The 13,201-nt window shown below is 48.7% G+C and overlaps 1 protein-coding gene across 1 annotated transcript; it reads left to right on the forward strand.

The window, feature by feature from the left end:
• Positions 1–1,860: 1,860 nt before the first annotated feature.
• Positions 1,861–11,879, forward strand: LOC119364465 (sugar transport protein MST1-like). The gene is made up of 4 exons (XM_037629942.1): positions 1,861–2,050; positions 10,108–10,427; positions 10,541–11,173; positions 11,274–11,879. The coding sequence occupies exons 1-4, from the start codon at positions 1,915–1,917 to the stop codon at positions 11,727–11,729; spliced, it is 1,545 nt and encodes a 514-aa protein (XP_037485839.1). The 5' UTR covers positions 1,861–1,914; the 3' UTR covers positions 11,730–11,879.
• The last annotated feature ends 1,322 nt before the right edge of the window (positions 11,880–13,201 follow it).

Below are 13,201 nucleotides of genomic sequence, written 5' to 3' on the forward strand. Positions count from 1 at the left end.
AAGGTCTCCCCGTCCCGCGCCGGCGGACATCGGACAGGGAAAAGGCCAAGGGGCCGCCGCCACCAGCGTCGCCCGGGCCAGGTCCGCAGCGGGCACCGACGCCGGCGGCAGGGAGGAAGGGGAGGGGAGACACGCGGGGGAGGAGGTTGGGCGCGACCGGCCGCCTGCGGGGCGGCGTGGTCGCAGGAGAAAGAGGATGAGCTTTGGTCGTATGTCTTTTTTTAATGACCACCGTACGACTGTATTTTATGAATCTTTTTGATAAATTCTGCATGGATGCTTTGAAACAGCATCAATGCAGCATTCCAGTTCATACGAATTTTGCATGACAATTGGCAATGTTCAGTTATCATGTATGATCACTTTTCCAAAGGGTAGTCACCATGTTAAAAATTCTAATTTTGCATGATAATTGGCGATGTTCAGTTATCTTCATCAAATCTGCACCTATTTTGGACTGAAATCAAATTCGGTGCTTATTCCATAAACTAAGGCTCCGCCACATTATTTAAACCTAAGGTCAAATGGTTTGACATAAAATGGTAGTAGCAGCGTATACGCTGCATCTTCGCTGCAGAATGTGGCATGTGCTTTTATTCTCATGGACTTTCATAACATTTTATTTGTTGTGAATATTTACACATGCTTATAAGCAAAGAGTGGACTGTAAATTCTTATGCACAAATATGTGGATCGTCCTTATTACTACCCAGCTTTGAGGAGCTAATGAACGTGAGATAATTAAGTACTGGAGCAGTAGATGAATCTAAGGCAAATCCTTTCTCTTTCTGTCATTTTGGTCTTCCCTTTTTGATAGTGAATAATAGAGCAACTCCAATCGGATGATCCATTTTGTCTGTTTGGGTCATCCGGACATAAAACTTGTCCCAACGATAGGACCCAAATGGACACAACGACCGCCTGCTATCCATTTTGTGTCCGCTCGGATCCGGCCCAAATTTGAGACTCATTTAATTTGGGTCAAAGGCGGACACAAAGCGAACGTTCTTTGTGCCCTCTTCATCCGCCTCTGTCTGGCCGCATGTGCCGCTTGGTCCACTTGCCATCCACCCATCTGTCCCATCTCATCTATCTCCTCCTTTTCCTCTCTCTTCTCCACCCCACCCGCCCACCCCGCTCGAGAGCTGGAGCAGCGCCGTCCTGCCCCCCACGCCTCGCCTCCCCCGCGCCGCTCTGCCCTCGCACGTGCTAGGCCCCGCCCACATCGTTGTGCCGCACGGCCGTCCCCTTGCCTAGCCGCGCCCGGCCTTCCAAGCTTGGCGCGCGCTGGCCCGCCCGCCTTCCTTCTTTGCGGGCGTGCAACCCTCCCTCTCTCCGACGCTCCCCTCCCCGACCTCCTTGCTGCTCTCGTGCTCCGTCTCCGCCCCGGACCTCTCCATGCCCCGGGGGCACCGGTGGCCGAGGCGGTGGGTCGTCGCCACCGGCATGCCGCGCTTGCTGCGCTGTAGGGAGCTCGCCCGGGCCACGCCTGGCCACACTCCAAGCTTCTGCATGTGCTTGCTTTGCTGATGGAACCAGCCGCAGAGGCAGGAAATGGTTCCGCAGGGTGTATCTATCGTCCTTCAGTGTCCGCCGCATGTCCGCTAGGCGGACGAACGACCCAAACAGACAAAATCCGTGTCCGTTTGGGTCCCTCTGTTGGAGTTGCTCTAAGTAATGCCCACTTGGTGGCATGTGAATGGCTAGGCTATTCACACGTCCAGCTAAGATTTGCATTAATCAAATGTTTTTGAAAGACCACTTGTGTGTAGACTTAGAAAGTTAGAATACAAACCTCCGCCTAATTAAGCTATAAATACACACACATCGCCGGTGGCATTCTACCACTTGACGCCCAGCCCATCATTCCACCCAAAACAGAAGAACTTGCGATCAAGCGCGAGCGCTTGAGAAATGGCGGGCGGTGCCTTCGTAGCAGACGGCGGCCGTGCGCAGGAGTACGGCGGCCGAATGACTTTCTCCGTCGTGGTGACCTCCCTCATGGCCGCTTCTTGCGGCCTCATCTTCGGCTATGACTCCGGCGTCACAGGTCCGTGCGTTCTGTGCTTTCTACTCCAGTAAGCTTAGTTCCAAGGCACACTCGGGGTTCACCGTTTAATATTACTATCTACTCCCTCCGTCTCATAATATAAAGCTGTTCTATGAGCTGTTGTATTAGCTAAGCTGATTTGGTGTTGCTAAATTAGCTTTACACAAACCTGTCCCTTGTTAGTTGGTTTAGTAGAGTTTTAATGAAGCGAAAATAAGAAGTCATTAGAGTCAAGTTGAATCTATCTAGTAGTATAATAGTAATGTAGGATGAGATCCAAGAGACGGCAAGGTGTCTAAATATGTGCTCCATCTAAAGCATGTGATCCAGGCATTTCGTTGACGCCATATACATTAAATTATGGAGTATACTTTATGCATGGTTAGAATGGGCAGATGCTTCCGCACGACCTGGGAGCATATAACATATTTTTTTGTCCATTATTGAATGGGTGCTTATTTAGAATACGCACTCACACGGTCCGATGGAGAAGAAGGAACGAGCGGATGAGGCTTGACTAAGATAGAAGAAGCTTCACAGGTTTTCGCAAAATGAACAGAGCTCCCTATTAGCTCCCGTGCGAATCTGGAACATCCATATGCAGTGTCTAACGTTCCGCATTAAAGTTTCTTGTTTTTGCACCATTGGAGCTTGTTCTATTGTAGTCAAGCCCAAGCAGATGCGCCATCATGTGTGTTCTCTGAATGACCATCATATAGGCAATGCCGCCGCAATTGTCCTTTCAAACTGCATATATATTTTTCAAACTCTTTTATAATATTAAGAAAACTACTAAAATTAAGAAAATTATAGAATTTTTTAGCAAGAAAAAATAATAGAAAATAGAAATAAGGAACTATTGGGCTGGCCCGTGTAACTAGCATTGGAGGTTATATTGGACTAATACGTTTTCTTTAGACAAATATTGGACTACTACGTTGCACAACACCTAGAAAAGGAGCTCTTCAATCTCCCAGACCACACACCCAATCCTAAGTTGGTGTCCTCTACGTCACTTACAGGCTTAATTGCAAATGACGCCCACCCCTCCTTGTGCACATCATAGGGAATGGTCCGACCCATGTAACATTTGTTCATCTTTCTTTCACGAACGGCTTTTTACACCAACCGGTTTTGTGAAGCTCCTAGAAACTTTCAACATGTAGTATGGAGCTTCTAGAAGCTTCCTACCAGTTTGTAGTTTTTCATTGTTGGGACCGGTTTTGTTTCTTTTCTTTTTTTTCAAATGTGTGAATCTTTTCAAATTAGAAAACTTTTTAAAAATTCATGAATTGTTTTCAAATTCATCTTTTAATCTGCAAACTTTGTTCCAATCCTTCACATTTTAGAATTCGCAATATTTTTTTTAAATTGGTGAACTTTTTTTCAAACTTGGATCTTTTTTCAAACCTAGCAACTTTTTTCTAATCTATGAGCATATAGTGAATCCATGAACTTTTTTCAAACCCGCAATTTTTTCATAATCATCAATTATTTCGTCAAATCCATAAACATGTCCAATTTTACATTTCCATATATTTTTTATTCAAAAGTCAACGTCAGCCGGGCAATAGATTGACCAGAGTTCTCCGAGCGAGCGAGGTGAGCGGTGGTGTGAGCAGGAGTGAGTGAGCTACTGAGTCGCGTTGATAGGCTGGCCAAAAGCAACGACATGTGAGCGCTAGTTTGTTTCCAAGGCGCAGAACACGCTGAACAAGGGTTCCCGACCGCACCCGCAAATGCTATATTTTTTTTTTTTAGACAACACACGAAGCTTTTTATTGATTCGTCACAATGTTTACAGGGACGAAAGAAAGATCTCCGGGATGGCCTAACCATACACGGCGGCCACCCCCGAGAGATAAAGCATGCTTCGCTAAGTTGTGAGCTTCATAATTTGAGCTCCTAAACTCATGGCTAAACCTACACATATCAAAAGTTGCAGAATGGCTTAATATTTCATGCACAATAGCACCATATGGAGATGCGTCCTCCTTTTTCAGAGAGTCTACTGCCTTCTTGCAATCCGATGCAACATGAATGCGCCTTTGGTACAAGTCCTCCGCAAGTGCAAGGCCTTCTCTGATCGCCATGGCCTCCAGCGTTTCCGGGTCCCCAATATGCTCTATGATCAGCGCCGAAGCTCCCAAAAACAGACCATCTGAACTTCTGCAGATTGCACCCACAGCCCCGAAACGGGCTTGCCTTGGTGCGGCCGCGTCCACATTGATCTTCACGCATCCCGTGGCCGGAGCCTGCCACTGGGTTGGTCTTGCAGCTTTGACTACGGTCCTCCGAGGTTCACTTGCCTTAATATATCTCAAGTCATCAAGAAAGCTTGTGATAAATCCATAAGTAGATTGCGGTGATTGGAAGATGTCCTCATAGATCGCTTTCCTTCGTGCTCGCCAAATTGCCCACATAATAACAATCATGTGTGCAAACATATCTCCGTTCAACACTCCACTCATAGCAAAAAGCCAATCCTTGGGGTGTTCTTCCACTCTGTCCACGAGATGATGAACCAACTCCTCCGGAGCTAAGGCCCAAACGCTGCTTGACATCGGACACATAAAGAGTGCATGTCTCCAAGAGTCAACCGCCCCGCACAAAGGGCATTTGTCCTCGGTGGCCATATTGCGGTGTTTGAGTAAATCAATAGTGGGCATGGAGTTTCTCGCCAATCTCCAAACGAACATGCGTAGTTTCGATGGAACCTGCATGTGCCAAATAGTACTCCACTTGTCCGCCTCCTGCTGCACAATAGAAGTTCCCGCTTCTCCGCTCAGCCAGGCCTCCCGCTCATGCTTTGTTCTGAGGATCATGCGGTAACAGGACCGAACACTGAAATTTCCTCTTGGTTCTTCCTGCCAAGCCCAAAAGTCCGCAACCTTGCGAGTACACAGTGGTATCTTCAGAATATCGTCGGCATCAAACCGAGCAAAGGTTGCTCGAATCAGCTCCTCTTTCCACGATGCCGTGGTACTATCTATAAGCTCGGAGACCATGATCGGAGGGTTTTGCGTTAGCGATGTGATAGGTCTTCTTACTCCCTCCCTCGGTATCCAATTGTGTCTCCAGATATAAGTGGACTCGCCATCTCCAATCCTCTTCACAGTACCCTGTATCAAAACATCCCGACCGTCAATGATCGAGCGCCAAACCTGAGAAGGGTGTGACCCAAGCTCCGCCTCAAGAATAGAAACCTCCGGGAAATAAACAGCTTTTAAAATCTTGGCACTTAAGCTCAGTTCCCCCGTTAGCAGCCTCCACGCTTGCCGTGCTAGTAGAGCTAAGTTGAAGATCTCCATATCCCGAAATCCCAACCCTCCCAAACTTTTCGGGCTTGTCATAATATCCCAAGCCACCCATGCGGGCTTTCTTCTCCCCTGCTTGCTTCCCCACCAAAACTGTCGTATGATTGAGGTTATATTTTCACAAAGGCCTCTTGGCAACCTGAAACAGGACATAGAATAGACTGGTATCGCTTGGGCCACAGCCTTGATTAACACTTCTTTACCTGCTGAGGACAACAACTTCTCCATCCATCCTTTGATCTTCTCCCACACCCGGTCTCTCAAGTATTTGAACGTGCCATTTTTCGAACGTCCCACATCGGTTGGCATGCCTAGATAGCGTTCATTCAAAGTCTCCTTGTGCACATGCAAGGTGTTTTTTATTGATTCCTTCAACGTGGCCTGACACGACTTACTGAAGAAAATTGAAGACTTCTCATGATTGATTCTCTGCCCCGAAGCTGCGCAGTAGGTCTCGAGCAAGTTTGATGCCACACCTGCACCCTCTACGTTGGCCTTGAATAGCAACAGGCTATCATCTGCAAACAACAAGTGGTTAACGGTGGGAGCCGTTGGGGCCACTTGAATACCTGCAAACGATGACGAAGAACTTGATTTAAGGAGGCACGAAAGGCCCTCTGCTGCAATCAAGAATAAGTAGGGGGAGATTGGATCTCCTTGTCGGATTCCTCTCGATGGTTGGAACGATTCGAGCTTCTCTCCGTTGAACATTACCGAGAAAGATACCGAAGACACCATGCTCATCACAGTATCAATCCACTGTCCTGCAAACCCAAGTTTAGTCATGATAGCCCTCAGATATGTCCACTCTACCCAATCATAGGCCTTCATCATGTCCAATTTCAGTGCACAAAAATTATTTGATTTTGATCTAGACCGCTTCATAAAGTGCAGACACTCATAAGCTGAAATTATATTGTCAGTAATTAACCTTCCGGGGACAAAAGCGGACTGCTCCTCAGAGATAATGTCTGGCAGAATGAGTTTCAGTCTATTTGCAATTACCTTGGATGCTATCTTGTATAACACATTGCACAAACTGATAGGTCTATACTGAGATAAAGCAGTGGGGCTTGTTACCTTGGGTATGAGCACCAAAACCGTATCATTGATGCATTCCGGACTCTCCTCCCTCCGGACAATACTCAAGATAATTTTTGTTACCTCCTCTCCACACACATCCCAGTGTCTTTGGTAAAAATGAGCCGGGAAACCATCGGGCCCCGGCGCTTTTGTTGGAAACATCTGAAAGAGGGCGGTCTTAACCTCCTCATTCGTATAAGGGGCACACAATGAGGCATTCATCTCTGCTGACACCTTCCTCGGAACATGATCAAGTACTGCATCCATGTTTTGAACACCCTCCGAAGTGTACAGATTGTGATAGAATTCATTGGCCAACGCCCGTAGTTCAGCCGGATCATCAACCACTACCCCGAGGGAATTTTGGAGGGCTTTTATCATGTTTTTCTTCCTTCGGATACTGGCTCGTAGATGAAAAAACTTCGTGTTGCGATCGCCCGCAGTGAGCCATTCTATCCTGGATCTTTGCCTCCACATAACTTCCTCATGATGATACACCTCGATCAAATTTTGGTTTATTTTCAACTCATTATGTGAGGGAGCTATCCTTGCTGGATCGGCCCGCAGATCTTCCAACTCCTTCTTAAGCCTCTTTATTTCCTTCCGGACGCTGCCGAAAGTGTCTCTGCTCCATTTAACTAGGCCCTGTGAGATGGTTTGCAGTTTTTGTTTCAAATCCTCCACCGACAGACATGGAGGGCTAGCTTCCCAATCTGCTAGAACCACATCCTTAAAACCTTCATGTGATTCCCACATCACCTCGTATTTAAAAGATTTCTGTGCTTGCAACCGATCTGTATCTCTGAACTCCACCAAAATCGGTGCGTGATCCGACGTGGCGCATGTGAGATGTGAAACCGAGGCCATAGGAAACTTGTTCATCCATCCCGCATTAGCTAATGCTCTGTCCAACCTGCATCTTGTGTAGCTTCCTCCAACAACTTTTTTCTCAAAGGTCCAAAAGTGCCCCGAGTAGCCCAAATCTTGCAACATGCAAATATCTATAGTATCTCGGAATGCTTGTATTTGAGCATTACTCCGCTGCCCAACCCCCGCATGCTCTTCCGGACGTAACACTTCGTTGAAATCACCCACGCACAACCACGGCAAGGAGCTCAAAGTACTGATATTCTTCAAAACTGTCCAGGTTTGGTGCCTCAAATTTGTTTGTGCTTCCCCATATACACATGTCAGCCTCCACCTATCCTGGTTCTGTTCCTCGACCAAAACATCCAAGTGATAATCAGAGTAACCAAAAATCTCAACATTTATTGAATTATTCCAAAACAAACCAATGCCACCACTTCGGCCCTGACTACTAACAGCATATGCATTATCATAACCCAACGTACCAGCTAAAGCTTCTACCCTATTACCATCTATTTGTGTTTCAACTATGCACAACAGGGTAGGGGCAAATTGCCTCGCGAAATCAGGAAGCTCACGAACCGCCGCGGCTTTGCCCGCGCCACGGCAGTTCCAACACATGGTACTCATTGGGCCCGGCGGCGCTCCTCGAAGGAGCCCGCCAAGTTCTTAACTGCTGAGTTTGATCCTTCATTCCCTTCTTCAAAAGTCTTAGATCTCTTCAACTCCCTCGTCGGTGGTGGACTGGCAACAGAGCTGCCCACAGGCACCAAGGCTAGATTATTGTCAGCTGTAGTCCTTCCCTGCCCTGCAGTATCGTTCTGTGTCCTTTCTAACAGTCCAGCCGCTAGCCTTTTCCTGGTCGCGTCTTCCATGTCTACGTCCTCAGCCCCCGGCGCTGCAGCCGTCCCTGTTCTTCCCATGTTCTTGGTCCCAGCATAGCTAGTATTGCCCTCTTCATACCTGGTGTTGTTCCTACCACCAGAACGGCCTCCTCTCCTGCCTCCACGATTGCCACGGCCTCCCCCCGGGCCTCTTCCTGTACGCATTACCCAGCTCGCTCGCAGGTCCTTGAACACCAGGGCAGATGGTGGGTGGATCCCGTTCCCATGCTCCTTGTAAAGATGCCCAAGCCTACCACAGACGGCACACCAGTCAGGCAGATTTTCGTATGTGACTCTGTAGATCTGCCTCTTCCCCTCTCTGACCATGGATACAGCATTCTTCAAAGGTTTGGATACATTGATCCGCACCCAGACCCGGTAGAAATTACCAATGAAATCATGAGACAAGGGCTCCGTAAACAAGACTTCCCCTACTTTGGCCGCCAGAGGGGTAATCAGATGGGCATACAGATCGGGCAGGTCGTGGATTTGAATCCAGATATCGATCGTCTCTAACTTGACCGTCGACGGCTTTGAGATCCCATCATAGCGAGCCATTACCACCGCATCTCCTCTGAAGTTCCACGGCCCGTCATTGATCACCCTCTCCCAATCTCCCAAGCACGAGAATTGGACGGTATACAGATTCTCTTCAAGAGGTTTGAACTTCACTTCCTGCGCAGCATCCCACGCCGAACGCATGTTCCTATAGAACCAGGTCTGGCTGTATGTCTTGGTGGTGTTGACTCTGGCAAGCATGATCCATCTAGGCCCCTCCGCAGGAGCTTGCTTCTCATCAAAGATCACATCATCTAGGTCTTCCTCCGTCAGTCCCAGCTCTCGCATCATCGCCTCAACATCCTCTGCTTCCGCCGTGGCCGATGCCGCGTTCGAAGCCATCAAGAACCCTAACCCGATGAGACAACAGATCGGGTTTTTTGTTTGGGGAACCCTAACTCCACCGTTCCCTAGCCAAGCAGAAGCAGGGCTGCGGCACACGGCCGCTCCCAGCGTCGTAAACGATCGCCTGAGATAGGGGTACGTGGTAGGGGAAGATAGAACTCGACGGCGGCGTGGTCGCCTCCGGGAGAAAAAGGCAAACCCTAACTAGAGGGAAATCGTGACCCACGTATAGCTAGCCGGTACCTGCACCCGCAAATGCTATATGCCCCCCATAGTGTTATGCATGGGCCCAACATGAGGCCCAAGATCGGTAGCTCATAGCCGGTTTTCCCAGTTTTATATTTTTCACTTTTCACTTTTCAGTTTTAGTTTTATTTATGTTTTCCTTTTTCTCTTTTAGTTTCTTTTTTTCCTTTTGGCATTTCTTTTCTTTCATGTATAAATTATTGTTTATCATTTAATCTTCTTGTTTTATTATTTCTGACAACTACATTTTGATAAATACACTAACATTTTAAGCATACAAGTGATTTTTTTTCTAAACTACATATGCAGTTTTTCAAAGCATAAACTATTCTCAGAATTACAAAAACATCTTGTTATAACAGGAAAATTATTTTCTAATATATGAACTTTTAAAAATTGCGTGTACACTTTTTTCTATTATATAAATATTTTTTTAAAAGCTGTGAATACTTGTTGAATTACATGAGCACTTCTCTTAATTACAAGAACATTTCTTAAAACAAATGAACACTTTTCAGGCTTACTTGAACATCTTTAAAATACGAACTCCTTTTAATTGATGATTATTTCAAATACTTGCTATTTACAAATGGAACTTTTTTTCCATATTTTTTTACATACTTTGTCATATTATTTAAGCGCTTATAGTCTTACTGTGTTTTAACATAATTTCAAAAAACAAGCATATTGCAAAGCATAGTGTATGGCAAGAACTTTTTATCCTTATACACGTATAATGTACTTTTGGTCGACTCAGGTGGCGTGACACAAATGGAATCGTTCCTGAGCAAGTTCTTCCCGGAAGTGCAGAGCAGGATGAAGAGCCCGAAGCGTGACGCATATTGCAAGTACGACAACCAGTGGCTCACCGCGTTCACATCGTCGCTATTCATCGCCGGCACTCTATCGTCCTTGGTGGCGAGCCGAGTGACGAGGAGGGTGGGCCGCCAGGCAATCATGTTGATTGGCGGTGTCATGTTCCTTGCCGGCTCAATCATCAACGCTGCAGCCGTCAACATCGCCATGCTCATCATCGGCCGGATTCTACTCGGTTTTGGTCTAGGGTTCACATTACAGGTATATGGAGGCCAAAAAATACAATATAATTGCGGCCCTGAGGTATATCGAGGCCCAATACCGACTATCTTTTTCTTTTATGGGTACTGACCATCTCTTTCATTTTACCGCAGGCAGCTCCTGTGTACCTCTCCGAGACCGCTCCGGCGCGGTGGCGTGGCGCATTCACGTCGTCGTACAATACGTTCGTCGTCATCGGCATACTCTCCGCGACCATCACCAACTACTTCACCAACCGCATCCCTGGCTGGGGATGGCGCCTCTCCCTCGGTCTAGCGGCCGTCCCGGGCGTCATCATCGTCGTGGGAGCCTTCTTCATCCCGGACACCCCCAGCAGCCTCGTCCTGCGAGGCCATCCCGACCGAGCCCGCGCGGCGCTGCAGCGTATCCGCGGAGATGGCACCAACATCGATGTCGAGTTCAAGGACATCATCCGCGCCGTGGACGAGGCGCGCCGGAACGACGTTGGCTCTTTCCGGAGGCTATTCAGCAAGCAGTACCGGCACTACCTGGCGGTGGGGCTGGCCATACCCATCTTCTTCGAGTTCACCGGCATGATCGTCATCGCCGTATTCTCGCCTGTGTTGTTCCGCACGGTGGGGTTCAACAGCCAGAAGGCCATACTTGGTTCTGTGATAAACAGCACGACAAACTTGGTGGCCACAGTTCTGTCCACGTTCGTCATGGACCGCACCGGCCGCAGGTTCTTGCTCATCGTCGGCGGCATCGGCATGATGTTCTGCGAGGTACCGTATTATGCCATACTGTTTGTCACTACGCATGCTAGTTCATAGCCGTTTGATGGCTGGATCTAATCAACCTTTTGTTGGTGAACTACTAATGAAGGTGGCCATCTCGTGGGTGATGGCGGGCCATCTCGGGAAGCACCAAGGGGTGACGATGCCGCATGGCTACGCGACCGCAGTGCTGGTCCTCATCTGCCTCTGCACGTTCAGCTTCGGCGTGTCGTGGGCGCCGCTCAGATGGGTGGTGCCGAGCGAGATCTACCCGGTGGAGATCAGGTCGGCCGGGCAGGCCATGAGCATCTCTGTCGCGCTGTGTCTCTCCTTCGTGGAGCTGCAGGTGTTCATCGCGCTGCTCTGCGCCATGAAGTATGGCGTCTTTCTCTTCTACGCCGGCTGGCTTCTGACAATGACCATCTTCGTGGCGGCATTCCTGCCGGAAACCAAGGGCGTGCCCTTGGAAGCAATGCAGTCAGTGTGGACGGGACATTGGTACTGGAGGAGGTTCGTCAAGGATGCCAACCATGAAAGCCAAATCACCGGTGTGTCAACTAATTAGTAAGTGCATGCAGATAAAACTGGTTTGGAAGTGATGTGTAATTTATTTCAGCAAAGCGTCTTAGTAAAAAAATATATTGTATTACCAAAAATGAAGATGCAATATATTGTAAGAGGGTGTTGGGTTAGGCTTAATAGCATCTCCAACCGGCGCGCAACCGCGCGGCGTGCTGAAACCTTTTTTGGGCGCGGAAATAGCTGTTTTTTGCGCGTGGCAGAGCGCTGGCTCCAACGGCCGCAAAAAATTACGCGTGCGCGCCGCTCCAACAGAAGCGCTAAAATTTACAGCGCGCGATACACATCGTCCTCCTCCTCCTCATACGCAAAAACAAGATAGTTCATGACATAGATAGGCACAGGTAGATAAAAAACGATACAAAAGGATAACATAGATAGTTCATAGCATAGATAAATAAAAATATAGTCATATTTCAACTACTCGTCGTCCTTCTCCTCCTCCTCCTCCTCCGACTCCGACTCGGTGATGTCCTCCTCCGACGTCGTAATGAAGGTGTCAATATAGCGTTCATCGTTGGAGTCCCAGGTCGACGCTTCTCCAAGCTCGATGTTGAAGAGTGCGGACGCCTTCCGCGTACGCTTGTCCTCGCGATAGGCGGCTCGCTCCGCTCTCCTCTCCGCCCTCTCCGTCCTCCTTTGTGCATAGAATTCACGCTCGTTGACGACGTCCTCCGGAAAGCGTTCACGCCACAGCACCATGGCCTCCTCGTCCATCTCAGCGATGCCGAGGCGGCGCTCCCACCTTCGATTGTCGCGACGGTCCCCGTCGGTGACAAGCCGCGGGGGAGGCGCGAGCTCCTGCACCTGCTCCTGCGTCGCCACCTTGGTGAAGTTCATCTCCCTACGAGGCCGCCGGAGGCGCCACGCCGTCGCGTCGTATGCGCAGGCGGCCTCGTGGGCGGTGCCGAATTTGCCAAGGCCGAGGCGCATCTTGTCGGTGTCAAGACCGACGGATCTCGGGTAGGGGGTCCCGAAGTGTGTGTCTAAGGCTAATGGTAACAGGAGGCAGGGGACACGATGTTTTACCCAGGTTCGGGCCCTCTCGATGGAGGTAATACCCTACTTCCTGCTTGATTGATCTTGACGATATGAGTATTACAAGAGTTGATCTACCACGAGATCGTAGAGGCTAAACCCTAGAAGCTAGCCTATGATTATGATTGTTGTTGTCCTACTGACTAAACCCTACGGTTTATATAGACAGCCGAGGGGGCTAGGGTTACACATAGTCGGTTACAGAGAAGGAGATCTACATATCCGAACTGCCAAGCTTGCCTTCCACGCAAAGGAGAGTCCCATCCGGACTCGGGACGAAGTCTTCAATCTTGTATCTTCATAGTCCAACAATCCGGCCAAAGTATATAGTCCGGCTGTCCGAGGACCCCTTAATCCAGGACTCCCTCAGTAGCCCCTGAACTAGGCTTCAATGACGATGAGTCCGGCGCGCAGATTGTC

Source organism: Triticum dicoccoides, chromosome 2B (assembly GCF_002162155.2).
Source record: "Triticum dicoccoides isolate Atlit2015 ecotype Zavitan chromosome 2B, WEW_v2.0, whole genome shotgun sequence".
Lineage (NCBI taxonomy): Eukaryota > Viridiplantae > Streptophyta > Magnoliopsida > Poales > Poaceae > Triticum > Triticum dicoccoides.